At 55.4% G+C, this 26045-nt stretch overlaps 1 protein-coding gene across 1 annotated transcript in view; it reads left to right on the top strand.

The window, feature by feature from the left end:
• The first annotated feature begins 1585 nt into the window (after positions 1-1585).
• The window catches only part of LOC148217954 (uncharacterized), a 35278-nt gene continuing 10818 nt past the window's right edge, over positions 1586-26045 (top strand). Inside the window, exons 1-2 of the mRNA XM_088158331.1 lie at positions 1586-3262; positions 3347-3613. Coding sequence (XP_088014457.1) covers positions 2608-3262; positions 3347-3613 — 922 coding nt within the window. The 5' untranslated portion in view covers positions 1586-2607. The remainder of the gene's footprint in view (positions 3263-3346; positions 3614-26045) is intronic.

Here is a 26045-nt window from a genome sequence, read left to right as displayed (position 1 = left end):
CGAGCACTGCTCATCCATGTAGAGGCTCCTTTGGTTATCAAAGCTTTGACTTGTTGCCAGACTTGAACAACAGGAGATCTGCTGCCATCAGTTTTTGGGCCTCAGGTCCCATTAAAGCTGTGGCTGCACAGTTCTGCAGACAATGAGGCCACTCTGGCCACTGGGCTAAACATTTTAGCAGAAGAATTCCTTTGGCATGGCCCTGTTTAACATCCACATCCAATTAAAATTTTTTTTCTGAGTCTGGTAGAGCCATGGCTGCAGCATCAATCATTTGTTTATTTCATTATCTTAAGTTTTGTTCCATTTCTTGTATCCATACCACAGCATTGAGACTATCTGGTGTTTAAAAGTCACAAAGTGTTCTGGCTAGAACAGAGAATCCTCAATCCAGATCCTGCAATTTCCTATTAGTCGTCATACTTCTTGCAACTCCTTTTTAATCCTGGGTTATTTCTGAGCTTCCCTGGTCTCTCTCTGGGTCAATACACCAGAAGCCTGCAGTCAAAATATGTCCCAAATATTTTACCTTTTTCTCCACCATTTGCCCTTTTTTTTAATCAAATATTTAAAGATGCTGTTTAGCCTGAACATTCAGCCATTTCACAGAGGCTTCTTCTACCACTTCTTGTCCTCCTGATTGCAGCAAGTCATCCACATCCTGCATTAACCCAGTCCCTGGGGGTGGGGTAAATTCTTGTGATATTTTTTGCAAGTTTTGCCCGAATAAGGCTGGTGCTCCCGTGCATCCCTGCAGAAGGACCCTCCATGTCTTTTCCATTTTCCCTTCTATCTCTTGTTCCCACTCAAAGGCAAAATCCAGTTTACCATCCTGTGTGAGTGGGCATCCCCAGAAAGCATCTTTGCCATCAATTCCTGAATGGTGTCAGTGTGAGGAGGGCACCTGGTTGAAGATGGTGTAAGGATGTGAGAGCCCCTGGGTGCTTGGGTCTTAATATGCACTCCACTTTTGTACAGCTAGTGATATTCATGGCTCTGTTAAGTCTTTGTTCTTCTGGGAGTTCATGAATTGAGCAGGAGCTTGGCTGAGCAGCAGTCTGTGTGGTCAATTAATAACATTTTCTGACCCTGATGGCTTCTGCTGTCACTTCCTTATGTCCACGTCCCCGGCCCTGTGTCCAAGCGGATTCGCAGCCTGTGTTTGTAGAGACCCTTTGCTGTTGTTCCTTGCATGGGGGTCCCCCGTTTTGGGGCCATCCCCCCTGGAGCAGGGTGTCCCGGCTTGGTGCAGCCCCGCCCCTCGGGCAGCGCTGAGCCAATGAGAGCGCGCGGCGGTGATGACGCAGCAGTGTCCAGGCAGAGCCGCAGCTCCCAGCGTTGCCCACCTGGAGCCACCTGCGCCCGGCCCGGGCCCCAGCGCCCCCCGGCAGGGGAATTTGGGGAGGTGGGAGGGGGGGAGCGCCAAGGCCGGGCCCCCCCGCGCTGTGGTGGCGGCAGCGGCTGCAGTGGGGAGCGAGTGCGGGCGGGAGCGGCCGAGAGCCCAGCGCTGCCCCAGCCCGAGCTGCCCCAGCTCCATGGCTGCCCCTGCGCTGGGATGCTGTGGGTTTGGGGGGAAGAGGGAGCCGGCAGTGGGTGCTGGGCCTGGGGGAAGCAGGAGAAGGGAAGGAGAAGCAGGGTTGAAGAACAACATGATCAAATGATGCATGTGGGAGGAGGAGGTGGGATTGTGCAGGAGAAGGAGGAATAGTAGGAGGAAGAGGAGTGTGAGGGGCAGTAGGGACACAGGATGAGGACGAGGAGTAGCAGAAACAGGAAACACCACAAGGTTCCACCCCTCCCTGTATCTGCAGGCCCTCCCAGCCCCAGGAGTGTTGCACCTCCTTACGTGCCACAGGTGATGAGGGAGAAGGATCCATGATTTGCACAGGGGTAAATCTTGGTGTTTCTGAGCTTTATTGGGTTAAATGTTGGGGCTGAGGTTTTTCTGTGGGTGCTGAATCTTCATATTTTTTTCCTCGATTACAATGTAAAATGTGCCCAAAATTATGTATTCTATCACCATCTGTTGAAGCCAGCTGGGGTAGGGATCCTTATCTCCGAGGGAGATATCCTCTGTCAAAGGGCCATATGCTAGAAAACAGGTGGGGGAGTGTTCTTTATCTTTCCTTCCATCCATCCTTCCTCCAGGACGATATCAGGTATCTTCTGTTAATGGGCCATTGAGTTCAATACATAACTGATAAAATCACATCATCCCATTTTGAGATTGTGCACCCAGGGGGAGGAGCCAAACATTTTGTACCTAGATTCAAACTGAGATTTGGAACACCAAATCATCCCTTACCCACTGGTTTCCAGAGGACAAGAGCTACCAGACCTTTCTACAGGATCACTACTACAACAAGACCACGTCATCTGGACTGCTACCACCACCTTAACTAGAGGGGCGTAAGGTTGTATTCTGACTCTGTCAGTTGTTTTCTTTTGTATTGCATGTATTATATTTTTTTCTCTTGTTTTTTTCTATAAAATTCTGTTTCTGACTTGGAGTCTCTCACAGGTTTTGCTTTCAAACCAGCCCAATTTTCGAGGGGATTTTGGCTGAATCTTGGTGTTTGGGAGGTTATTACAGACACAAGATGGTCAATGACTTCCAGAGATGAACTTGGGCAAGGAGGAACTCCCGGTTTATGGAGCTCTCTTGTTTTTTCCCCAAACCAGGATTTTTCATTCCCACGGCGTGAGGACATGGAGGAGGCAGAAAAGCCCCGGAGATCCCGCAGGAGGAGGGGCTGCAAACCAAGCACAGGGAGCTGCAAGGAGGAAAGACCCTCCCTGAGCCGGGAAGGCGGCCGGAGATCCAGGCAGAGCTCAGAGCTGGTGGAGAAGCCTCCTGGAGGGGAGAAGCCCCACAAGTGCTTGGAATGTGGGAAGGGTTTCAGCTACCGCTCCAGCATGATCCGGCACCAGCAGATCCACACTGGAGAGAAGCCCTATGAGTGTAGGGAATGTGGGAAGGGATTCAGAGTCAGCTTCCATCTCATCCGGCACCAGCTGATCCACACTGGGGAAAAGCCCTATGAGTGCGGAGAATGTGGGAAGAGCTTCAGCAGCAGCTCCAACCTGATCCGGCACAAGATGATCCATACTGGGGAAAAGCCCTACGAGTGTGGGGAATGTGGGAAGAGCTTCAGCTACAGCTCCAATCTGATCCGGCACCAGCTGATCCACACTGGACAAAAGCCCTACGAGTGTGGGAAATGTGGTAAGGGTTTCAGCAACAGTTCCTACCTGTTGCAGCATCAGTTGAGCCATACAGGGGACAGGCCCTACACATGCTTGGAATGTAGAAAGAGCTTTGCGTGGATGTCCAGCTTAAAAAAACACGAGCACATCCACACCGGGGAGAGGTCCTACGAGTGTCCCAAGTGTGGGAAGAGGTTTCAGACCAGCTCCAATCTCCTCATGCATGAGCGGATTCACACAGAGGAGAGGCCCTTCCGCTGCCCTGACTGCGGGAAAGGATTCAATCTCAACTCCACCCTCACTGTCCACCGGCGCATCCACACTGGGGAGAGGCCCTACGAGTGTCCTGAGTGTGGGAAGAGCTTCTCAAAGAGCTCAACCTTGAGCCGACACCAACGGAGGCACCACTAAGGGAAGCCCTGTGAGTGCCCCGAGTGTGGGAAGAGCTTCGTGCTCTGCTCCAGCTCCATCCCCCATGGGAGGATCGGTGTTGGATGATCCCCAGTGACCCCCGTTGGGCAGAGCCCTGGTGATCCGTGGTCCTGGTTATCCTCGTTGGGTCGGGGGAAGGGGTTGGAGAGATTTCTTTCCCTTCTTATTCTCCTGTGATTTGGTTGGTAATAAATTCCCTCGCTGTGCCCAGGCTCAGTCTGTTGTTCCCCTTCAGGTGCTCAGGGTGGGATCTCTCCTGTTCATTCTCTCAACTCCTGGGCCTTTCCTCAGCCAATCAAATAATGTAATTTAGATTCAGCCAATCAGAGAGAGCAGCTCTGTTGACACAGCAGTGTCCAGGCAGATCCACAGCACCCAGTGTTCCCCACCTGGACCCCACCCAGTCACTAACCCCCTGTGGCACTTACACACGTCCTTCCCCAGTCCCTCCACACAATAAACGTGACTGGGGTGAACTGGTAAGCTTTATTGGGAACACTGGGAGCAGCTGGGGAGGGGCAGAGTGGCAGCAGGGCTGGGGGTAACACATGATCCCCCTAAAATTAGTGTGGGGACAAAGCAGAGGTCCTGCCCAAGCCTGATACCACGGGGCAGGGCTGCAGCTGCTGCCAGCTCAGCAGCTCTGTGGGAACAGAAAAGGAGGTGACACCCGAGTGGGGGCCCCACGGGGAGCACACACACTCCAAGAGAGGTGGCACATGATCCCCCCAGGACCCCTGGTCTTAGGCTGCAATACAGGATGGGACAAAAAGTATGTATTCTATCACCATCTGTTGAAATCAGCTGGGGCAGTGATCCTTATCTCTGTGGGAGATATCCTCTGCTAATGGGCCATCTGTTAAAATCAGGTGGAGCAGTGTTCTTTATCTTTTCCAAAGCCCATCCTGCCTTCAGGAAGATATCTTCTGTTAATGGGCTATTGAGTTATACTGTATGACTGATAAAATTACATCATCCCTTCCGTTCCCAATGAATGAATGATAAAATTCCATCATCGCACTGGGAGATGCTCCAGCCAGGGGGAGGAGCCAAGCCTTTCCTACCTAGATAAAAACTGAGATTTGAAACACCAAGGCAGTCTTTCTCCACTGGATTGCAGTGAAAAATTGGATCTTTCAACATCAATACTGGACCTTCAGAGGAGAACTGCACGTTTCTACAGGAGCACTGCTTCAACTGAACCATATCTGTCATCGAGGGGGACTACAGCCACCATTCAATCAGACTGCTACCAGCACCCTGACTGACACGGTGTCAGGTTGTATTCTGACTGTCAGTGGGTTATTTTTGGGCTTTTACTCTCTGATACTGTATTTCTATTTTAATTTTCCTAGTAAAGAACTGTTATGCCTATTCCCATACCTTTGCCAGAGAGCCTCTTAATTTCAAGATTATAATAATTTGGAGGGTGGGAGTTTAGATTCTCCATTTTAAAAAGAGGCTTCTGCCTTTCTTGGCAGACACCTTCTTTCAAACCAAGATAGATTTTGGTGCCCAACGTGGGGTCTGAGGGCACTGGGAGAAAGAAGGAATAACAGCTCCTGGGTAACCTGTTTTTTTGTGTGCTGGATATAGAAACCTCATTGGGTGGCACCATGTGGTCTAGCTTACTGTGGTTCAGGTGGGACGTGGTCGTGGCTGTATTCCTCCCATTTGCAGGCCCTATAACTAAAGCTACTGTGGCTGTTATCCAGTTTGCTTTATGGGTTAATAAGGTGAGGAATTAATGGATTTTTAACTTCTTTGGAAGGCGGGTACATGGATTCAGGACTATCACACTCTAAATGTGTTATTTGGATTACTTTAACAATGGTACCTACTGTGAGGGAATGACACCAGGGAAGATTTTTCTCCCAACCCTTTACCCAGTTTTTTGGGTCTACCCCACCATTTTCTGAAGGGATAAAATGTCCTCTAAATGCTAATGATATCATACAGTGGCTGGTGTTGCTGATATGCCTGTTCTATTTAGCAGTCAGAGATAAGGGAATATTGGCTTGGATAACCACTCTGGTACCTACCCCAGGAAATAGAGATGCTGCTGCAGAGACTGACCCTGCCCCACAGCCTGCCTCAGAAAGGAAACACCCGGATTGGGTGGGTGTTTTAGTGAAGGAGATGTGTGAGATGAGCTAGATGCTGAAGGAGTACCTTTCCCCAGCTGGTGAGAAACTCCTCCTGCCTTAGAGGGAGAGTCTGATGGTGCAGCAGTGGAACCCACAGACATTACATCTGTCCAGGTTCCAGCTGAACTGCAAGGGCAATCACAGCCAGCAATAGTCGTCCCTGTGGAAACAAAGAAGTCTAAGATGAAAACAAGGCACCTAGATAATAAGAAAGGAGGGCCCTCACAAGCAGCAGGGGAGACAGAGGTTGAGATCATCACCGAGTCCCTGTCATATGAAAGTCTCTCTAGTCTGTGAAAAGACATTGTATGATGGGGCAGCGAGGCTTTTACAACCTGGTTACTTTGGGTCTGGGACCTTATGGGTACAGGCGTCCAACTGGATGGTCCTGAGGCAAGGAATTTGGGACCCGTGACCCAGGACTCAGGTGTGGACCAGGTATTTGTAAGGGAGACAGGGTCCCTTTCCCTCTGGGAGCGACTTTTAATGAGTGTGAGAGAGAGATTTGTCCACAGAGAGAGAATGCAGGAGCACCACCATAGAATGTGCTGGAAGACCCTTGAGGAAGGGATCCAAGAGCTGAGAGAAGTGGCAGTGCTGGAGGTGCTCTTTGGGAGGGATGGACAGCATGACAATGACCCTGACAAGGTCAGGTGCACAGGGCAGATGTTGTGGAATCTGGCAAACCTGGGGCCATCTCAATACACCACCTTCATTGCAACAATTAATGCTGATAACAACCAAGATACAGTGGGTTCTGTTGCTAATAAGCAACAAACAAGCTTAGAAATTTTGAGAGTATGATCAAAGCTCGATGCAGGCTCATGTCTCTGCTGTAATTGTGAGCCTCCAAGAGGAGATGAGGGAGGAGGGGAGGAGGAACAGTTCCCAAGCAGCACCAGTGCGAGTCACAGACCCCAAAGTTAGAGTACACTCTGAGTATTTTATTGATAACTTACATCTTGCACTTCATACATTAAACTGTGTTAATCAGACTCTGTCATATCACGAGTTCCTGGAACACATTTTCAAGCCTTCCAGCTGTAGCCCAAGGGAAGCTGTTTCTGTCTTGCATCACAAAATTGGCAGATGTTTTGCAAAGACAGCCCTTTAAAAAGGACTTGTTACTTGCATTAACATCCAAGAGGTTGCTTTCAAAGACAGACAAAAAACCCCATGAACAAACAGAAACCAAACAAACAACATATTAAAAACTTTATTTTTAGCTCTTGCTTTTAATATTTTCCAAGCTGGCCTCTTCTTCCACTGCAGTGTTTTTCTTTGAACAGAAAAACACCTTTGCCAGAGGATGTGACTTAACAAGGCACATAGAACTTACACACAATGGATATATTAAAGCTAAACAGGCAGAGTCCCATTTCACAATCATCATCATTTATTTTCTGTTTATTTTGTTTTCAGAAGGGTGAGAACTGTATCTCAGATCCCCTGGCTAGTTTGGTGCCATAGCCACTGATTACCTGTCCTTTCTAATTATCTGTCCTTTCTGTAGTTCCTCTGCCCATTTGTCGCTCTTTGATCGCTGCCTTCTTCACCTGATTTTTATATTTTCTGGATTTGTGGGCGATTTTGTATGGGTTTTGATTTTTTCTTGGTGGTTGTTTTGTTTGCCTGTTTTGTTGGGTGACAGTTTTGGTGTTGTTATTTGGTTGGGGTTTTTTCCAGTTACCAGTAGGAATCAGCTTGTGATTTGGATTGTAAAGTTTTGAAGACAGGTGTTGCACATAAAGGTTGTTTTTGTTTTTAAAGTCATCTCACACACAGCTCTGCAAGGCCCTGTGACTTTGAGGACTGTGAGCTCTAACAAATTGTGCATGAATAGGAAACTTGTAGTTCCTATCTGCATTACACACAGCAAAATGTAAAGTGTTTGGAATGGAATCAATTCTAACCTTCTTTTATTTTCCTGCCATGCCATAAATTGTGTCAGATTCATCAATGAACTCGGTTCTTCCAGGATGGAGTGTGCAAGGATAATCCCTTAGCTCCTGTGTGGAGCTGGTGTGCACCAGGCCAGACACAGCACTGTCACCCATAGCCAGCCTCTGTCTGCACAGAGAGCAGGGAGCTGCAGCTCTGAGGAACTCAGGGCTTAGTGAGCAAACACACCAAACCCCTCATTTAGATCTGTTACTTTACTGGACTATTTGTTGCTATGTATTTAGTATATATTTATTTATAGTATATGCTGCTGGTATATTTTTATATCCCCACCCAAAGCTGAAAAAAAAGAACCCTGGCAGTTTGCTTTAGCTGTGAAGTCAAGAGACTCATTTCAACAGGTTCCAGCTTTGCTCCTTGTTTGAATTCAAAGCAAGCAAAAACCTCTTCTGTTGGTCACATCAAACCAGCATAAGTCTGTGAAAGACAGAAGAGTAAAAATTAGTTCATTTTCTAGTACTTACAGTCTTCTAATTCAGCCATGGGATAATTATGCCATAATTCACTACATCAAATAACTGGTAAAAGCAATAGAAAAGAAATTTTTTAAAGCTAGGTTTAAAAAAGTGGATTAATTTCATAAACAAAACCATGTAGTAAAAATACAGTAATTTAAACTTCTCAAAGCCTTTTGATAATGGACCCCTGCACCCCAGTCATGTGCAGTGCAGCCTCAGCTGTCCCTTTGAACCCAGAGCTGCCAAGGATCAGGGCTGGGATGAGCCTTCACCCAAAAGTGAATCCAAAATCAGTCGAGAACAGGGCTCACACACAGAGCAAAGTCTAAAGGCCAAGCCCAAACCTCCATCAGGTTGGATTTGTTTAAACACTGAATTGTAGAAAATTTGCTCATCCTGTAACATCATTATTACCATGAAACTTTACATGAGCTGCTAAATAACCACATTCCCATCCTGAAATGCATTCCCAAATATTGTTGTGAACTTGCTCTGCCTCTGCCGCTGCTCCTGGGGCTGCTCTTGGCCACGCAGCCTCAGTGGGAGCCAGCACTGGCTGCAGCCCCAGCGGGCTCCCCAGGACAAGGCCCAGCAATTAAGAGGCCAATTAAAGCACTGGGCAGCAGCAGAACCCTTATCAGAGTTATTTGGACAACAGGGACTTGCCACAGCTCCACAGCAGCATGACCATGAGCCAGGCTACCAATGCAATGAGCAGAGTTTTAATAAAACTGCAGAGAAAAATCAGCAACTTACCGTCCTATCTGATAGAGCTTCCGAATGCCAAAATAGCAGCAGAGCAGGACAAGTGGCACAGTGAACATTGTCACTGCTGTGCCGATCATGCAGGACCAGCGCACATCCTGGGGGCAGACAATTCTTGGAAGGCGCTCTGGATCCTGAGCATCTATTCCTGTTTCAGGGATAACATCTGTGTGAGCAATGGGGAGCGTGAGCCCGTGCTGGGCTCCACTGCTGAGCTGGCAGCTCGCTGCATACGGCCAGGACGTTCTCTGTTTGCCCCAGAGCTGGGGCCTGCAGGCACCTTGGCACCCCTTGGCACAGGCTGTGCCACCCAACAAAGCCCAGGAGGCCGGGAGGAGAGCCCGGGGCCAGCGCAGCTGCTTGGGCAGTCGCTGCTTCCAGGGAGCCGCGCCCAACCCATCCCTGAGCAGCCACTGCCAGCCCCGACCCTCCCTGCCCCGTGACAGCTCCCCCAGCCCAAGGGGACAGAGCCAGGCCCTGTCAGGACACACTGGAGCCCTGCTCTCCCCCTCTGCCCTTTCCCCACCATGGTCACCCCTTCCAGCCCCTCCCAGGTTTTGGGCGGTGTCTCCCACGGAGGGATCCCAGCAGGATTGCTCAGCCTGGCTGAGCCTGGCACAGCAATCACCTTCTGTGGCTCTGCCTGGCATCTCCTCCCTTTGTGTACCAGGGGCTGGCACGGAGCCATTGCTTCCTCCAGGAAGCGCTGCCTTCACCAAGGCCTTTTGGTCCATCTCTGGAGAAAGGAAGAGGCGCAGCTGGATCAGATGGAACCGTTCCCCATTGGGGAGGTGGCATCTTCAGTAAGTAATATTTGTCCAAGACATGGATAAGGATCTGGAAAAGGCCCAGGCTCTTGGGGTTGCCACTGGGCCCTCCCTCCTCCAAACAGCCACCCCTCCTGATCTAGCCTGAGGCCAGGAAATTTCAGGGATCTCAGGGTGTGCATGGCCTGTGGGACACTTTGGGCTCCCTGTCAGATGATGCCAAATGCCTTCCTGCAGAGGCTGGGGAGAAGCTGCAGCCAGGCCAGGCTGGGAAACAGCCCTGCAGGCTGTGACAGCAGCAGTGGGACAGCGAGGCTGCCATGGATCCCTTCCCGCTGTGCCGGGCATGGCGTGTCCAGATGTGCAGAGAAAGCCCCCGGCTGCTGAGTGTCAGGAGAAGGCTGAGGGAAATGCACCCACCACGGCGTCTCTGCAGATCACTCAGCATCTGGTCCAGCAGTTTGGATGCTTCTACGGATTTCTTTTCTCCTACGCCTTGGTTCTTCCATCTAGGAGGACCTGAAGGGAAAGTAGTTCCATTTCTCTTCAGGCTGCAGTGGCAGTGAGTGCAGAGAGTGCTCCAAGGCACTCCCCCAGCTCTGCCTTCCACTCAGGAGCAAGGGCAGAGGGATCACATGCCTGCAGTGGCCCCACACTGGGATGGAAGGAGCCCCTTGTGGGGCAGTCAGGGGAGAAAGGACTCCCTGGAGCTGCCAGCAGCTCTGAACCCAGCCCCAGCCAGGGCTTGGCCAGGGCAGCGGGAGCAGCTCAGGCTGCCTGGGGCCGGCAAAGGAGCCACACAAGGCACAGCCCCGGGGCACAGCCCTGGGGCCTTCCCTTCCCTCTCTGCTCTTCTCCGTGGCTGCACAGAGCACACGGAAAGAGACACTGGCATTGCACATGGGAAGAGGATTGACAGCTAAATGCTCCTTCCTCCCACTGACAGCGATCCTGTGGGATCAGTCAGGGCTCCGGAAGGGAGCAGGGCAAGGTTTCCACAATGCCTCAACCCTGAGATTATGGAAAGGGAAACATGACAGGAATGAGCTCTTGCCACAGTGACAGAGATTATTTTGTCAGGAAAGGCACACTGAGAACTTGCCTCCACCATGCTCTAGAACCTTCATCCTGTCATTCGCCAGTTTTTCAAAATAATCCATCTCAGGATCCCAGCCTAGAAGGAAACACAGATGAGAACCATTTCCATGGTGTGCTGGGATCCCCTTCTGCCTTAGGGAACTGGGCACTGCAAGGGGATCGGGTAAGGCTGTGGGAGCCAGATGTGAATGGACATGGCCAAAGCTGCAGAGGGGCCTGGGGAGCTCTGGGCTGGCTCTGGTCACTCTGCACACTCTTTCCATGCCCTGTTCAACATCCCTGGAGGGGAAACCAGGCCAGCCCAGGGCCCCTGCAGGCTCTCTCCCTCCCACAGAGGAAAACCTCCCTAAAGCCCTATGGAAAACCATCCCCAACGCTCCCTGGGGAGAAGGGAGCGCTGTCCCAGGAAAGGGGAGCCAGGCCCCCAGCTCACCTGCTCCCTGTGCTCTCCACGGAGCTGCCTGGGCAGCCCTGGCAGGCAGGGCCAGTGCCAGGAGGAGCAGGAGGAAGAGGCGCAGAGCAAGGGCCATGGTGCCTTGCCCTGTGCCAGTCCCGCAGCTCTTGCTGCCCCCGCTGTCCTGACACCGCTGTCCCAATGTCAGCACCACTGCCGCCGCCGCCGCTGCTGCCGCAGCAGTTGTGCTCAAGGCCTGACTGCTCGGTGCCTGTGGTGCTGTGCAACCACGGGGCTCTGGCACCTCTGGGACCTCAGAGCCTGCTGTGACCTCAGCCTGCTGTGACCTCATGGCCAGGGTGGAATTTTGTGGGGAGTGGGATCTATGTTCTTTGGGAGGGAGCTCATCCTGCCCAGCAGCTCTGTCCAAGGCCTGTGACACAGTCCCAGCCCAGCTGATCTCACAGCCTGGGGGATGAAGGGATGGAGAGCAGCTCTGCCGGGAAGGGCTTGTGGGTGCTGCTAGATGAGAGGGTGGACATGAGCCAGCAATGACACATCCAAAGGAGTGAATGTTGAAGGAGGTGATTCCACCCCTCTGGTCTGATGAGACCCCACCTGGAGTACTGCATCCAGCTCTGGGTCCCAACACAGGAAGGACATGGTCCTGTTGGAGCTAGTCCAGAGGAGGGACAAAATGAACTGAGGGCTGGAGCCTCTCTGCTTTGGAAACAGGCTGGGAAGCTGGGGATGTTCATCATGAAAGAGAGAAGGCTCCAGGGAGACCTGATTGCTGCCTTTCAGCACCTTAAGGGGACTTGTAAAAAAGATGGGACAGAATTTTTAGTGGGGTCTGCCTTCTCCGGGCAGGCCTTGGCAGCACCGCAGCCCTTCATGGCCTCCCACTGTCCCGTGCCCTCCACGCCTCCCCCAGGCCTGCCTGGCTGCTGAAGGAGCTCCAGAGGAGCCGCATCAAGAGGCACCTCAGAGCCCTCAGCAATCCAGCCAGCAACACACGGGCAGGACACAGATGGCGCTTCCAGGCTGGCAGAGGGGTGCTGCCCATCTCCAGGGACCGGTCTCTCAGGGATCCCCGCCGCAGCTCCGGCCTCTGCCCGCCCGCTCTGTCGGAAGCCTTAAGGCTTCCACAGAACCACCAAAGGCCAAGGGCCTTTTGGCCACTTTCCCTTCCACACCGCACGCTTGGCCAACTTGGCGAGCACAAGCACCCTTCTTGCCCTCTTCCCCATTGGCCTGAAGACTCTGGGCACCAAAAGAAAGCTCCTGGACCACTGTGTATGACAACAGCAATTTACTAATCCTACAGTGGGGTGAAATAAAGTGCTTGCAGAGCAGAGGTGTTCCCTGCAGGCTCAGGTGGCCCCAGCAGACGCAGCCTCCCAGATCAGTTCTCCATGGTGCTCACACAGGACAACCAGCCCCTGCGACACAGGGAAGGCCGTGACTTCCAGAGGCGGCGGAATCCATCTCGCATCTGCTGGAGTCGGGAGGAGGGAATGCTCTGTACAACTCTGGTGATGTACAGAGTCTGAAGAGCCAGGCATGAGATGGCAGGGCTGGTGTCATCTGTCATGTCCTGAAGGGCTAGAAGAGAGAGGAACAGAGCCACAGTCAGAGCCTGAATCTGCAGGGACCTGGGGAGACCCTCCTGCCCCATCCCTCCCACACGGCAGCTCTTGCCATAGCCTGGAGGAAGCAGGAGACAGCAAGGATCAGCTGGAAGGCGCTGGCCACGAATGTCCCTCCCGCAGGCCCCTGGAAGGTCTCTGTGCTCTGCCCACGCCGCCCCTCGTGCGCGCAGGGAGCAGAGCCCTCCCAGCCGGGGCAGGGAACGCAGCTGCCAGCGCCAGCCCCCGCTGACAGCCCGCTGGCCTCACTCACCCCTGCACATGAGCTGCAACTCTCGCTGCTGCTCTCTCAGGAACCGCCCGGCCATCCCTGCCAACACAGAGCCTGTCACGGCCCCAGCCGCACAGCTGCCCCGCAGCGGCGCTGCCAGCCCTGCGGCCACAGCAGCGCCTTCCCCTGCAGGGCTCAGGCCCGGCCCTCGCCGCATCCTGACGCCCAAGGACACGGCTGCGAGAGGGCGGCAGCGGCGCCGAGGGCAGGCGGGGCTCCAGAGCCCCGGCCCGGATGGCGCTGCCGGGGCAGCAGGCGGGGCTGGGGCCGAGCTGCGGCGGGGCGGGGAGGGAGCCGGGCTTGTGGCTCACCAAGAAACCTGAGGGCCGCCTCTCGCAGGGGCTCCTGTGGGCTCCGCAGGTACGGCAGCGCCTGGCGCAGCAGCTCGGCCGCTCGGCTCCTGTCCTGTGCCAGCTGGAGAGAGCGGCAGGGCACGGAGGGAAGGGTTGGCGCGGGCTCTGTCCCTTGGCCCCGGCCTGCCCTGCCCGCACAGCCCTGAGCGGGGCAGAGGGCCCGGCAAGGCGCGGGCTTGATGGAGCTCGGGGCTCCATCAGCTCCGGCCCTGGGGCCAGAGGAGCCTGGAGAAGAGCCCGCGTGAGCAGCCCAGGGAAGGGAGCAGCGTTCTTACCAAGCACTCGCCAAACCTCCACATCTGATCCGCCATCAGCAGGTGCTCAAGATCTCTCCTCTTCAGGAAGCTTAGTGCAGAAAGCAGCGTTTCACAAGAGGCCTGCAGAGCAGCAGAGACCCAGAGATGGCACCGCAGCCCAGGGCACAGGACCTGCCTCCCTGTGCCAAGGCCAGGAGGAGGCTGGAGCCCATGAGGTGCCCGGGTGCAGGGAGACAGCTGAGCCCCCTGCCAGGAGGACAGCAGCGCCCAGGAGTCCTCACCTCTGCCACACGCATGTTCTCATCGTGGCAGTTGAAGAAGAGTGGCAGCAGGTTCTTGCTCACAAGCATCTTGAGGGGCTTTTTACCCTTGGCCGCTACCAACCTCATCACCTCTTGGAAGAGGCGAATGGAGAGCAGCTGCACATGGCGGTTGTCCTGTTGGAAAGGAAGCAAAAGCCCTCCTCATCAGCTGCTCCAGGCCCCTCTGTGCACTGGCCCAAAAATCCACGGGGCCCCACACTTGGGGACAGCACCCAGTGGCCGTGGCTGGGGGCACAGAGCCTTACGTTGTCCAGCAGTGGCCAGAGCGCGCCAGCCAGCCGCAGGGCGATGGGGCTGGGTATTGCGAGGTGTCTGTGCGAGAGCAGAAAGCTGAGCACCGCGACGGTCATCTCAACGATGTCTTCATTTGCATCCCGCAACAGGTCCACAAGGCTTTCTGTCAGGCTGTACATTCTAATGTTCTGCAGGGAAGACAAGGCAGGGCAAGCCCACGCTGCTGCTGCTGCTGCCGTGGAGCCCAGGGGCCGAAGGGCTGTCCTGAAGCACTCGGGCAGCTGAACAGCAACGCAGGAGAGCTGGGAGCAGCTGCCACAGCTCCCAAAGCCCAGCCAAGCCCAAGGGGCTGCTTTCCCCAGCCCCACGCTGCCCGCACAGCTTCCGCCGCTGCTGTCTTCTCACCATCGAGGGGTCCTTGCTGAGCTGCACGAGGCCTCTGAGCACCAGGCGACGCATCTCCCTGGACGTGCTCTGCAGGCGCCTTGCCATGATCTCCAGGAGGCTGTCACCCCATTCTTTGATGTCCAGGAGGTCCAGGACCTGAAATGCACAAAGCAGTGACCGGGGTGCCCAGCTGGCAGGAGCTCAGAACTGCACAGGCCTGAGCCAAGGCAGCAGCACAGGGCACGAGCACCGTCCTAGGCAGCTGCGGCTGTGAGAGGGCAGAGAGGTGGGAGGCAGCTCAGCGAGGTTGTGCTGCCCATGGGGCTCACCTCCACAAGGAATGCCATGGCGGGCAGCTGCCAGTCTGAAATGTCTTGGCTGAGGAGCTCCAAGAGGCAGGAGATGAAGCTGCAACACCAGATCATGGAGACACAGCGCATCTCCCTGGTGGGGGGGAAAAGGCATCATTGCCCCTGAGCCGGGAGGGCAAAGCTCTCCCAGGATTGACTCACAGAGCTCTGGTCTTTTCCCAAGCACCCCGTGGGCGCTTTGGGAGGCGGCTGTTCCCGGGCACCCTCCTGTGCCAGCCTTTTCCAGTCTGCTCGTCCGTCTCTTTGTGACAAAGCCCTCTCACCCATGCCCATGGGAACTGTGTGGGGCACCTTGGGCACAAGTGCCGGGGGCAGCAGGGAGAAGGGGGTCTCACCTGGCCAGGAGTCCCACTGCATAGTGGTGGGTGTCAGTACAGAGCAGCGTGTCCCAGCCAGCCTTGCCTTCCATGGCTACCACAACACGCTCACACTGCACTCGGCAGAGCAGGACCTTCAGGGTCTGCACCGCAAACCTGTGTGCAGAGCAAAGCCCAGGTCATGCTGGCAGCCCTGGCTCCTGCCTTGGAAGGGATGGGGAGACTGGGAGGACTGGGATGGAGCACCTTTGGGGGTTGGTGGCAAGGCCCAGTTGCTCCTGGCACCCCTTCCAGAAGGTATCAACCTCCTCTGGCGTATCCAGTGCGCTGATGTAAACTTGGAAGAGCAGACCAAGAAAGAGATGGGGAAAATACTCCAACACTATGGGTGGACACCAGGTCAGGTTGAAGACCCTCCACAGTGTCACGGTTGCCTGCAAAAAATGAACCACCCAGAGACAACACTCAGTGCCAAGACATCCGTGTGGCAGGGCCCGAGCATGCCAGGGAGAGGCCGGGGGAGACACCTCGGGGTCACCCAGCCTGGTGCCCCTGAACCTTGCCCCTAAGGCAGGTTTCAGCGCAGTGCCTGAGGCAGAGAGATGCAGCTGGGGGGAGGACAGAGAGCTAGCTGCTGGAGAGGTGGCCTAGGGGCAAGCCAAGGTCAGTTGCAGGAACTCACAGCCAGGGCAAAGACTCCTGTGCTGTCCCCATCGGAGGTGTACACACTGTCCACTGGCCAGGCGTTCAGCACATTGAGGAGTATCTGCAGCGCCGGCTCCGCAGTCCCAGTGGAGGACATGATCACTCCCCACATGGCCGTAGCAGCTCTGTGGGGTCAGAGCTCTGTGTCAGGGGGGTCTGGGCCACAGCACTGTGGCCTGGGCTGCTGCAGGGGCCCGCGCTGGCCGTCAGCCCTGCCTCTGCCCACCGGCCCTCGCTGGCAGCACCCAGCCAGCCCACGGGGGTGCAGGCATCTTGAGGGGCAGGGAGGGAGCGTGGCAGCACGCTCAGGGGCTGACATGGCAGCACTGGCAAACGGAGGAGCCAGAGGCTCCTGGAACTGTCCCCCTGTCTGGCAGTCACCAGGGACAGGCTCTACAGGGTAACGGGCCAGGGAACCCTAAACCCTCAAGGCAGGTGGGGCTGCCGTACCTGTCACCCGATGGGGCCCAGCGCAAGAGAGTCATCAGCACATCGCAGGGGTATTCCCTGGTCAGCTCCAGAAGGGCCTTGTCCAGCCTGTGCCCAGCAGACTCGTTGGCCGTGAGCCACTTGTGGATGTACCTCACCATGGCTGGCACCTGCAGAAGGCCCGGGGAGACTTGGATACCTGCCCGAGCAGCAGGTTCCCCAGCTTCCCCTGAGAAGTGCTGCCCTTCCCAGCCTATTGGGCTGGGCCTCAAAGACTGAAGGAACCCAGCAGAGCTGGCTTGAGTTGCCACACAATTCCTGGGGTGATCAAGCCCTGGCCACAGGCTGCTTACTTGCTTTGGATTGGAGACACCCTTCTCCACAAGCAAATCCAGCATGGCAGCCCCGGTCTCAGCAGTGAAGAGGGGAAAGTTTGCCAAGAGCCCAGTGCCCACACCGGTGGTCTCTCCCCACCAAATGCACATGATGAATTCATAGATCATCTGCAGGAGAAGGGCAGGAAGAGAGGGAGAATCCATGGAGTGCTCCAAGCACGGTGTTGGGCTGAGCAGTGACAGCAGGCCCAGCCCAGGTGGGGATGGCTGCAGTACCTGCGCTGTTCTGCGGAAGCGGCCACGGGCAGGGTCCTGCTCTTGTGTCGGGTCCATGGCGGCACCTGGCAAAGAGCGAGCGCAGCCAGGGCTGAGGGGCTGTGGGAGAGGCCGGAGAACACAGGCCAGCCCTGCATTCCCAGGCAGGGACAGCCCTGGGATGCTCCAGGGATAGGGTGTGGCTGCCAGGGGGTTCAGCCCCAGCTCCTCTTCTGTCCTATCCATGGGCATGTTGGATGGGATGGGATGGGATGGGATGGGATGGGATGGGATGGGATGGGATGGGATGGGATGGGATGGGATGGGATGGGATGGGATGGGATGGGATGGGATGGGATGGCATGGGGCTAAGCTGGCTGCAGGCACCAGCCCTGTGGCCCAGCTCTGCTACTCACCCTCCTGCAGCAGCTGGATCTGCTCCAGCTCTTCAGGCGGCTGTGCTGAGGGAGCTGCAGCCTCCTCCTCCTCCTTCACCCAGGCCAGCTTGGGCACTCTGGGTGGTGTCTGCTCCATGTCACTGTTTGGAGTTGGGACTGCTTGCAGGAGAGATGTCTTGGAAAAGCTCCAGATGAGCAAGTGCTGCAGTTGTGCCTTGTAGGCAGCTGCAACAGAGAAGCCTTGGGAAGGCTACAGGACACCGTGTCCTGCAGTCTGTCCTCGAGGTCACCTGCAGAGGAAACGCTTTGGACAGGCTCCGGGTCAGTAAGGAACAAGCTGGCTGTGTGGGGGCTCCTCACAGCACCGCTCTCTCCGTCCTGTCCCGACGAGTGCACCGAGCACTGTGGTGTGGCCGTGTCACCGCCAGCACCTATGTCACGACGTGTCACAAAGGGTCACCCTTGTACGCTCTGTCCCTTTCCTATTGCACGGTGACCACGGTGCACTGTGTCACAAAGAGCCCTAGGACACACCTCCACGTGCCCTGGGGACACCCCCACCCACCCCCAAAGTGGCCCAGCTTGCAAGGACGACGTTCCCCCAAGGTTCGAGGACAGCCCAACCGGAATTTTAGGAATGGCTCAAACAACAAGCAGATGCTCCTCTGCTCTGCCTGCTCAGGGCAGCAGAAGGAGCCCCCACGGTTGCCGATGCAGCTGCAGCAGGAAGGGCATCGGGGCCATCTCTGGGACAAGACCCCGTGCTGGGTGGCCGTCACACACACAGGAGTGTGACACAGACACGGGACGTATGGCCCAGGGCACGAATGCTGCTCTGAGCCCTGGGAGCAGTGAAATCAGCAGGTGTGGCAGAGTCCCTGCCAAAGGAGACCTGCCGCCCCCAAGGGCTGCCAATGCTGGTGCCTGCTCCTGCCACAGAGACCTGTGTCCCCTGGGGACTTCTCTGCCAGAGGACAGCCAAAGCCCACGTGCATTGGTGTGTGTGCTCCTTTCTGCAGGCGGCTGTTGGCAGGAGCACCTGGTGGCAACACTTGGTCTCTGTCAGAAGCTGGTACTCCTTCCCGGAATGGTTTTTGCTTGGAAGTGATTATCTGCAGTGTCCACGCATCTCCCCAGCCCATCACTGCCTCACACACGAGGTGACCACCAAGCCACTCTCCGGCCATCTGACCTGCAGCTGAGCCCTTCCCAGAGTGCCCGCACCCGCAGGGAGCGCAGGGCTGGATTTGGCCGCCAGAGAGTTGGTGACCCTCGTGAGATCCTCGGTGCATTTAGTTCCTACAGGAGTGTGGGCACCGCTGGGAAAGGATCTGCATGCCTTGTTAATTGGATGTTCTTCCACCGCTAGCCTGGGGCAGGATATCTCCCCGTCCTCCTCTCAACTCCCGGGCCTCTCCTCAGCCAATGAGAGAAGGCACCAAAATAATTGAGCCAATCAGAGTGCGCGGCGCTGATGACTCCTCAGGCAGTCCCAGAGCGCCCAGAGCTCCTCACCTGGACTCCACCCGCGCCCCGCCCCCAGCGCCCCCTGCCAGGAGAATTTGGGGAGGGGGGTATCGCGTTTTATCTTCTTTTTTGTTGTTCCAGAGTCAGGATTAAATGCTCGAGAGACGGAATTTCGTGTTCGGACTCAAATATTTATTAATTCTTATCTATATTACAGTGAGTTCTACAGCACTTACAGCTAACAGGCTAAAGATGGCGACGTACCTCTCTCTACAAGGCTTTTTAAGGGCCAATGAGTCCAATTTAAAAAAGACACCATAATAGCCCAAGAACCAATCACCCGTGACCTGCAATGGGGAATTTTCTATCTAATTACAAAAGTACCACCTAGAGCCATGAAGAGAGTGAAGAAGAAAGAAACCTCCGCGCTAAAATATCCATCTTATTTAATATATATTACTACATTCTAAAATCACAAATTTTATTTTTCCACTATGTGACACTGCACATTTCTATTACAACAACACACCAGTGATCCCAGTTCTATCAGTCAATTCTGGAAACCTTCTTCACAGGCTCAGGTCAAAAGCAGTGTTTTCCTGGGGGTCAGTGCCTGTCAGCACAGAAAGCCCAAACCCCTCAGTTTCCAGGGTTCCAACAGGGGGAGGTGTCAGACCCTGCCTGGCGCTAGCCATGGGGCGTGTGGGGCAGCTGGGGCCCTACTGGTGCCACTGGGAGCCCCCCGGGCTGGGGGCGCGGAGCTCTCGGGTGAGCGGGAGAGGCGGGAAGGGAAGTGGTGGGAACGGTGAGGAGACAAAGGGAAATGGGGAGATGGGACCCCCAAACAGATGTTGGAGAGGGCTGCTGACTGGGGAATGTTGGGAAAGGGGGAGGAAAATACAGAGAAGCCTGGAAAAGAGGAACTGTGACTGTGGGAAGAAGGGTCGCATGCCGGCCGTGGGGCACTGGGGGTGCCGAGTCGGGGTTGCCCCGGAGCTCTTGGCTACTGTGGGCTGCTGGGGGGACACCCCCGGACCTGTGTCCTGCACACACAGCGCTGTTCCAGGAGATGGTTTAGTCCGAGTGTCACTTCATTCACGGCACCGACCGGCTGAGGTTCGTGGAGAGGAACATCTCCAAGCGGGAGCAGTTCCTGCACTTGGGCAGCGATGTGGGGCTGCACGTGGGGACACCTCCTTTGGGGACAAGGCTGCCAGGCACTGGAACAGCGACCCGCAATGGATGGAGTACAGACGGGCTGCGGTGGACAGGCACTGCCGGCACAACTACGAGTTGTCCAGCCCGTTCCTCGTGGAGCGCAGAGGTGAGCGTGGGGCAGAGCGTGTCCCCTCGGGCCCTGCCCTGGGAATGACCCTGGAGCCCCTCAAAACCTCCCTGGGAATCACCCGAGACACGTCAGCCCTTCTTGTGCCCACCCCGGGGCCTCCTGCCCCCTCACCCCAAGTGACTCCAGTGTCTCTCCCACTCCATCCCAGTATCTCCCAGTGTCCTCACAGTCCCTCCCAGTGTCACCAGAGTCCTTCCCAATTCATCTCAGTCCACAGACATTCCACCCACAGTCCACTCCCAGTCCTTCTAACTCCACTCCCAAACCTCCATCCTCTCTCCCAGTGCCCTCCCAGTGCCCCTTCAAATCTCTCCCTTCTCCCCCAATGACCCCCCAGTTCCTCCCAGTCCTTTCCAAGTCCTTTTCAGTTCAATCCCAAACCTCCACCCTCTCTCCCATTGCCCCAATCCAATCCACTCTCTCCCAGTGTTCCCCCACTCTCTCCAATTTCATTCCCAGTCCCTCTCAGTGCCACACCAGCCCTCTCCTGTTGGAGTCCTGGTCCTGGTGGCCACCACATGCCCTGAGAGCTCCTGCTGGCCCTGGAACCACCTCACCCGGATCTCAGCAGGGTAGAAATCCTTGGAGCAGAGCAGGCATCTTGGGCCGGGCTGGGAGCTCAAGGGCCACAGTGAGATGGACACACTGGGGGGCACTGGGAGAGAGTGGGGACACACTGGAGTCAGCTGGGGGGAACAGGGAGGGATTCGAGTGAGCCTGGAGGGGATGGAAAAGGACCAGGAACTGGAAAGCAACGGTTGGAATAAGGTTGGCTGTGATGGGAAGAGACTTGGAGCAGTTGTGGTGAGTCCTGGTGAGACTGGGTAGGCACTGGGAGAGGGTTTGGGAGTCCTGAGGTGGTGGGGGGCAACTGGGAGGGGGTTATGGGATCGTGAGAGGGACAGGAGGAGCGTTGGTGGGTCCTGGGGAGGCCGGGAAGAGATTGGGAGGAGGATTCAAGGAGTCCTGGGTGGGCTAGAGATCACTGGGAGGGTGATTGGAGTAGCTTGGGGTGTCTGTGAGAGATTTTGGGAGGTCTTGACGCCTGTGGACCCCCAGAGATGCCGCCAGACACCGCCCGCAGCAAGGTGCTGATGGGGATCGGGGGTTCCCTGTTGGGTTTCGTCTTCCTGGAGCTGGGGCTCGGCTTCTACCTGTGCGAGAAGGGTGAGGGGAGGGTCCTGGGGGTCGTGTTCCGACCCCGGAGCGTGTGCGCTCCCCATGGGGCCCCCAGTCAGGTGCTGCCCCCTTTTCTCTGCCCACAGAGCTCCTGACCCAGCAGCGGCTGCAGCCCCTCCCCATGGCCTCGGGTGCGGCCGGGACCCCCCGCTCCGTCCCCGCGCTGATTTTGGGGGGGTCGTGTGTTCCCCCCAGCCCTGCTGTCACTCTGCCCCAGTTTGGCTGCTCCCAGTGTTCCCAGTAAAGTTTCCCAGCTCGCTCCGGTGCCGTTTAGTGTGGGGAGGGACAGGAGAGAAATTGGGGGGACCCCGCGGGGGGATCGTGACTGGGCGGGGAGGGCGGGTCCAGGTGGGGAACACTGGGTGCTGCGGGTCTGCCCGGCAAGCGGTGAGTCATCACAGCTGCTCTCTCTGATTGGCTGAATCTTCTTCATCGCATTCTCTGATTGGCTGAGGGGAGGCCCGGGAGTGAGAGAAGGAACAGGAGAGATCCCGCCCCGAGCACCGGCACGGGAACAACAGAGCCAGCCTGGGCACAGCGAGGGAATTTATTACCAACCAACTCACAGCAGCACAAGGAGAAGGGAAAGAAATCTCTCCAGCCCCTTCCCCCCACCCAACGGGGATCACCAGGACCACGGATCACCAGGGCTCTGCCCAACGGGGGTCACTGGGGATCATCCAACACCGATCCTCCCATGGGGGATGGAGCTGGAGCAGAGCATGAAGGTCTTCCCACGCTCGGGGCATTCCTAGGGCCTCTCCCCAGCGTGAATCTTGAGGTTCTTCATGCTGTGGGGGCTCTTGCTGAATCTCTTCCCTCCTTCCATGCACCAGCAGGGATATTTCTTAGTTTGGATCTCCTGGTGCTGGATCAAGTGGGAGCTCAGGGTGGAGCTCATTCCATGTTCTAAGCTCTTGTAGGGTGTCAAAGTTTGAGTTGTGATTTTTAAGAGGACACTCTGGAGTGAGTATCATCTCCTCTACAGGGTTTCAATAACCCTTTCCACAAATACGAAATTAATATTAATAGATGAAAGTGGAAAAAACTCCAACACTTTATTAACAAGCAGTAAGCCCACAAGGCAAGGAAAAAAATGTAAATAATTGCTAGATATTAAATTGTCAGATCTTATCCCACACAAACACCTGGGACAAAAGACCCAAAATGCCAGAGAAATCCCCGCTCACAACACACGGTACAGCCGCCGACTTCTCCCCCAGGGGAAAAACCAACCAGGGGCTGTCCCGAAGGAGAGGAAAGCCCGGGGCTCGCCTGCCCTTGAACTCCTCCCCAGCCGGGCTCCGCGGGCACGGTCCCGGCAGGCGAAGCAGCGGGGCTGAAGCCTCGGGCTGTTTTCTCTCCCGGCTCGGCCCGGCTCGCAGCGGCTTTGGGTTGCAGCGGCGCCGCTCCGCTCCTGCCGGCGCGGAGCCCCCGGGCTGCGACACAGCAGCTGCTCAGTTCGCCTCCAGGCACGGCAAGGCTGCCCCTGCAGCCTCTCCGAGCCAAGAAAAGGGGAAAAAATCCTTTGTTTGCTTGGGGCAAAACCGCTTTTCAGCCAAACAGAAACCCACGGTGCACAGAGAGAGCCGCGGAAAACCCGAGCAGCGAGGCTTCAAAACGCCCGCGGAATGAACAAGGAGCCTCTCCCCGCCCCGGCCCCGCACACATCCCCTCCCGGGCTGCCGGGGTTTAGATACAATAACCATTCTTTGGGCACAAAGCAGAGCATCATGGAATTACCATCACAGTAACTCACTGCAAGAGAATCGTGTACACAATAATCACATGTATCTATCTGTAAAAGCATGTACTGCACTCTGGATACAGCAATGTGCTCTAGGACAGGAGTGGAGAGGATGAACGGACACCAGGGGAGATGGGGAATGTACGGACACAGCAAACACTCCAAGGTCTTTAACCTCATTCCCAGCTTTTCCGTGTTTCAAGGGCCTTGAATGCTGGATTTCAATGAACTGAGATGTCATTGTGAAAAGCAGAGCAGTCTGGAACCAGACACTGCTGCTGGAGTCAAAGTCTGGACTTGTCACATCTCAGAGTTCAAAATATATTGAATAAACAGCTCCCACAACATTTCCCAGCCCATCCGTCCTCACACATAACAAAATACAATGGAATTCTTTCTAAAGGGTAAAAAATAAAGTAAAATGAACATTGGAAAAGATAGAAAGTCACATTGAGAAAATACAGAATAATGAAGAGTGTCTAGAAAAGCCGGCTGTGATTTCTCAGGTATTGGGCTCGGTGTCAGCTCCGAGCCGGGCTCTGTCTCCCAGGTGCCCAAGTGCCCGGGCCAGCTCTGAGCAGCCTCTCCCGGCTCTCCAGCCCGGCTTTGCCCCGGCTCTGCCCCGGGCAGGCACTCGGTGTTTCCGTGGTGCCCCTGCCCCGCTCAGCTCCCCGTGCCCTGCAAAGGCGCCGAGGCTGCGCTCGGTGCCCCTGGGTGTCACTGAGCGAGGCACTGACGAGCCCCGGTGCCCGGGCACAGCCCTGAGGGACATCCCTCGTCCCCGGCCTCCCGCGGGACACGGAGCCACTGCCCACAAGGCCCTGGCACGTCCGGCCCGGCCAATTCCTCCTGCCTCGGCCAGCCCGGGCTGCAGCCCCAGGGCTCTGCAGGCCGGGGCTGGGGCTGCCGGCTCCCACCGTGGCCAAAGCCTCCCAGGGCTCTGGCCACGCCAGGGGCTACGAGGCCACGAGGCCGGGGCTGCTCCGGGCCGCTTCCAGGCTGTCCCTCTGCTCTTGGGTGCCGGGGGTGGCCCTTTGTGACACGGGCGTGTGTCAGGGCCCTCGGTGATGCGGGACATTGTGGTGCTGTCATGAATGAGAGCGTTTGAGATCGCTTAAAAATCGGTGACAAGGGCATGAACAAAAGTCAGATTTAATATTGAGCGACAAAATACAACAAGTTTGTTGGCAAGATTTACTCTACTGCCTACAGGACAGCTGAGACACAACAAGGGAAAACAAGCAACAACAAAACCAAACAAAATCCAGGCAACCAAAACTGAAATGAACTGAGAACTCTCTAGGGGAGTGTGGGTGGGTGTGTGCTGTGTTTAGGTGCATGGAACAAAAGAGAGTGCAGGCAAGGATTAAAAGGAGCAGCCTAAAAACTAATCTACACTAAGCAGCACTTTAACTTCTCTCTTAATTTGTCACTTAACTTATAGCTTAGCCCCAGCAATCCAACAGAGGTACAACAATGAACTAATACCTGACTTAGCTTATAACTTAACATTAACAATTCAAAAAAGCACTAACACTTAACAGCATTTAACCTAACTTATAGCTATAACTTCCATGTTGTACTTAGTAATTTAATGGAAGAACAACACTTAGCTTATGATTACATTTAAAAACTTAGCAAAACATTTAACACTTACAGCATTAAAGTAAGTTCATAACTATAACTAAACCTTGCTTACAGGCCTAACTTAGATATCCACAGTACTTCCACATCTAGGAAAGCTGTATTTCTCCCAGATTTGCTATAGCAAATGTGCAGGGGCACACACACAGACAGGAACAGTCAGTGCAGGCAATTCCCCCGAGAGCTCAGTGAAATCCTCCTTTCAGATGATTTTGCATCTCTCACTGGCCGAAGGATGGGCCTTGAGCAGTGAGGGTATGGGCCCAGGACACGTCGTGTTTCAGCGATCCTCCAGGCACAGCAAAGCCGAGGGTTTGCTGGCTCTGAGAGGCCTCTCAGAGGGAGACTGCTGGTCACAGCCCACGGTGGCCCAGGAGAGCTCAAAGGTCTCCTTTTGGATTTCTGCTGGCAGGGTCACAAGAGAGTGGGCTCCAGTCATAACCATGTTTCATCCCAGCCTCAGTCTGGGTGGGCACTTTCTCTAGGAGTGGGGGAATGCTTCACCACACTGGGATCCCAGGGGTGCCCATGGCCTGGGTGATGCTGGCTTGATGCCAGGCACCCACCAAAGCCACTCTGACCCTGCCCCTCCAGCTGCAAAGGAAGATAGAGTTTAACCAGGAGCTCCAGGATCAGATTAAGACGGGACAAGCAAAGACACCAAACAGCAAAATGGGCAACACAGACACAGCGTGGGCACAGCGAGGGAATTTATTCCCAATCAAATCATAGCAACAGAAGGAAAAGAGAGAGAAATCTCTCCAACAACTTCCCCCCACACAATGGGGATCATCAGGACCACGGACCACCAGGGCTCTGCCCAACGGGGGATGGAGCTGGAGCAGAGCACGAAGCTCTTCCCACACTCGGGACACTCACAGGGCTTCCCTTAGTGGAGCCTCCGTTGGTGTTGGGTCAAGTGAGAGCTCCTGGAGAAGCTCTTCCCACACTCAGGACACTCGTAGGGCCTCTCCCCAGTGTGGATGCGCCGGTGCCTGATGAGGGTGGAGTTGCAGTTGAATCCCTTCCCGCAGTCGGGGCAGCGGAAGGGCCTCTCCTCTGTGTGAATCCGCTCATGTCGGAGGAGATGGGAGCTGGTCTGAAACCTCTTCCCACACTTGGGACACTCGTAGGGCCTCTCCCCAG

The sequence above is a fragment of the Sturnus vulgaris genome, unplaced genomic scaffold, assembly GCF_052056855.1.
Source record: "Sturnus vulgaris isolate bStuVul1 unplaced genomic scaffold, bStuVul1.hap1 Scaffold_198, whole genome shotgun sequence".
In the NCBI taxonomy this organism is placed as follows: domain Eukaryota; kingdom Metazoa; phylum Chordata; class Aves; order Passeriformes; family Sturnidae; genus Sturnus; species Sturnus vulgaris.
Note: the sequence above shows the minus strand (reverse complement) of the source record. Positions and strands in the feature narration are given on the sequence as shown.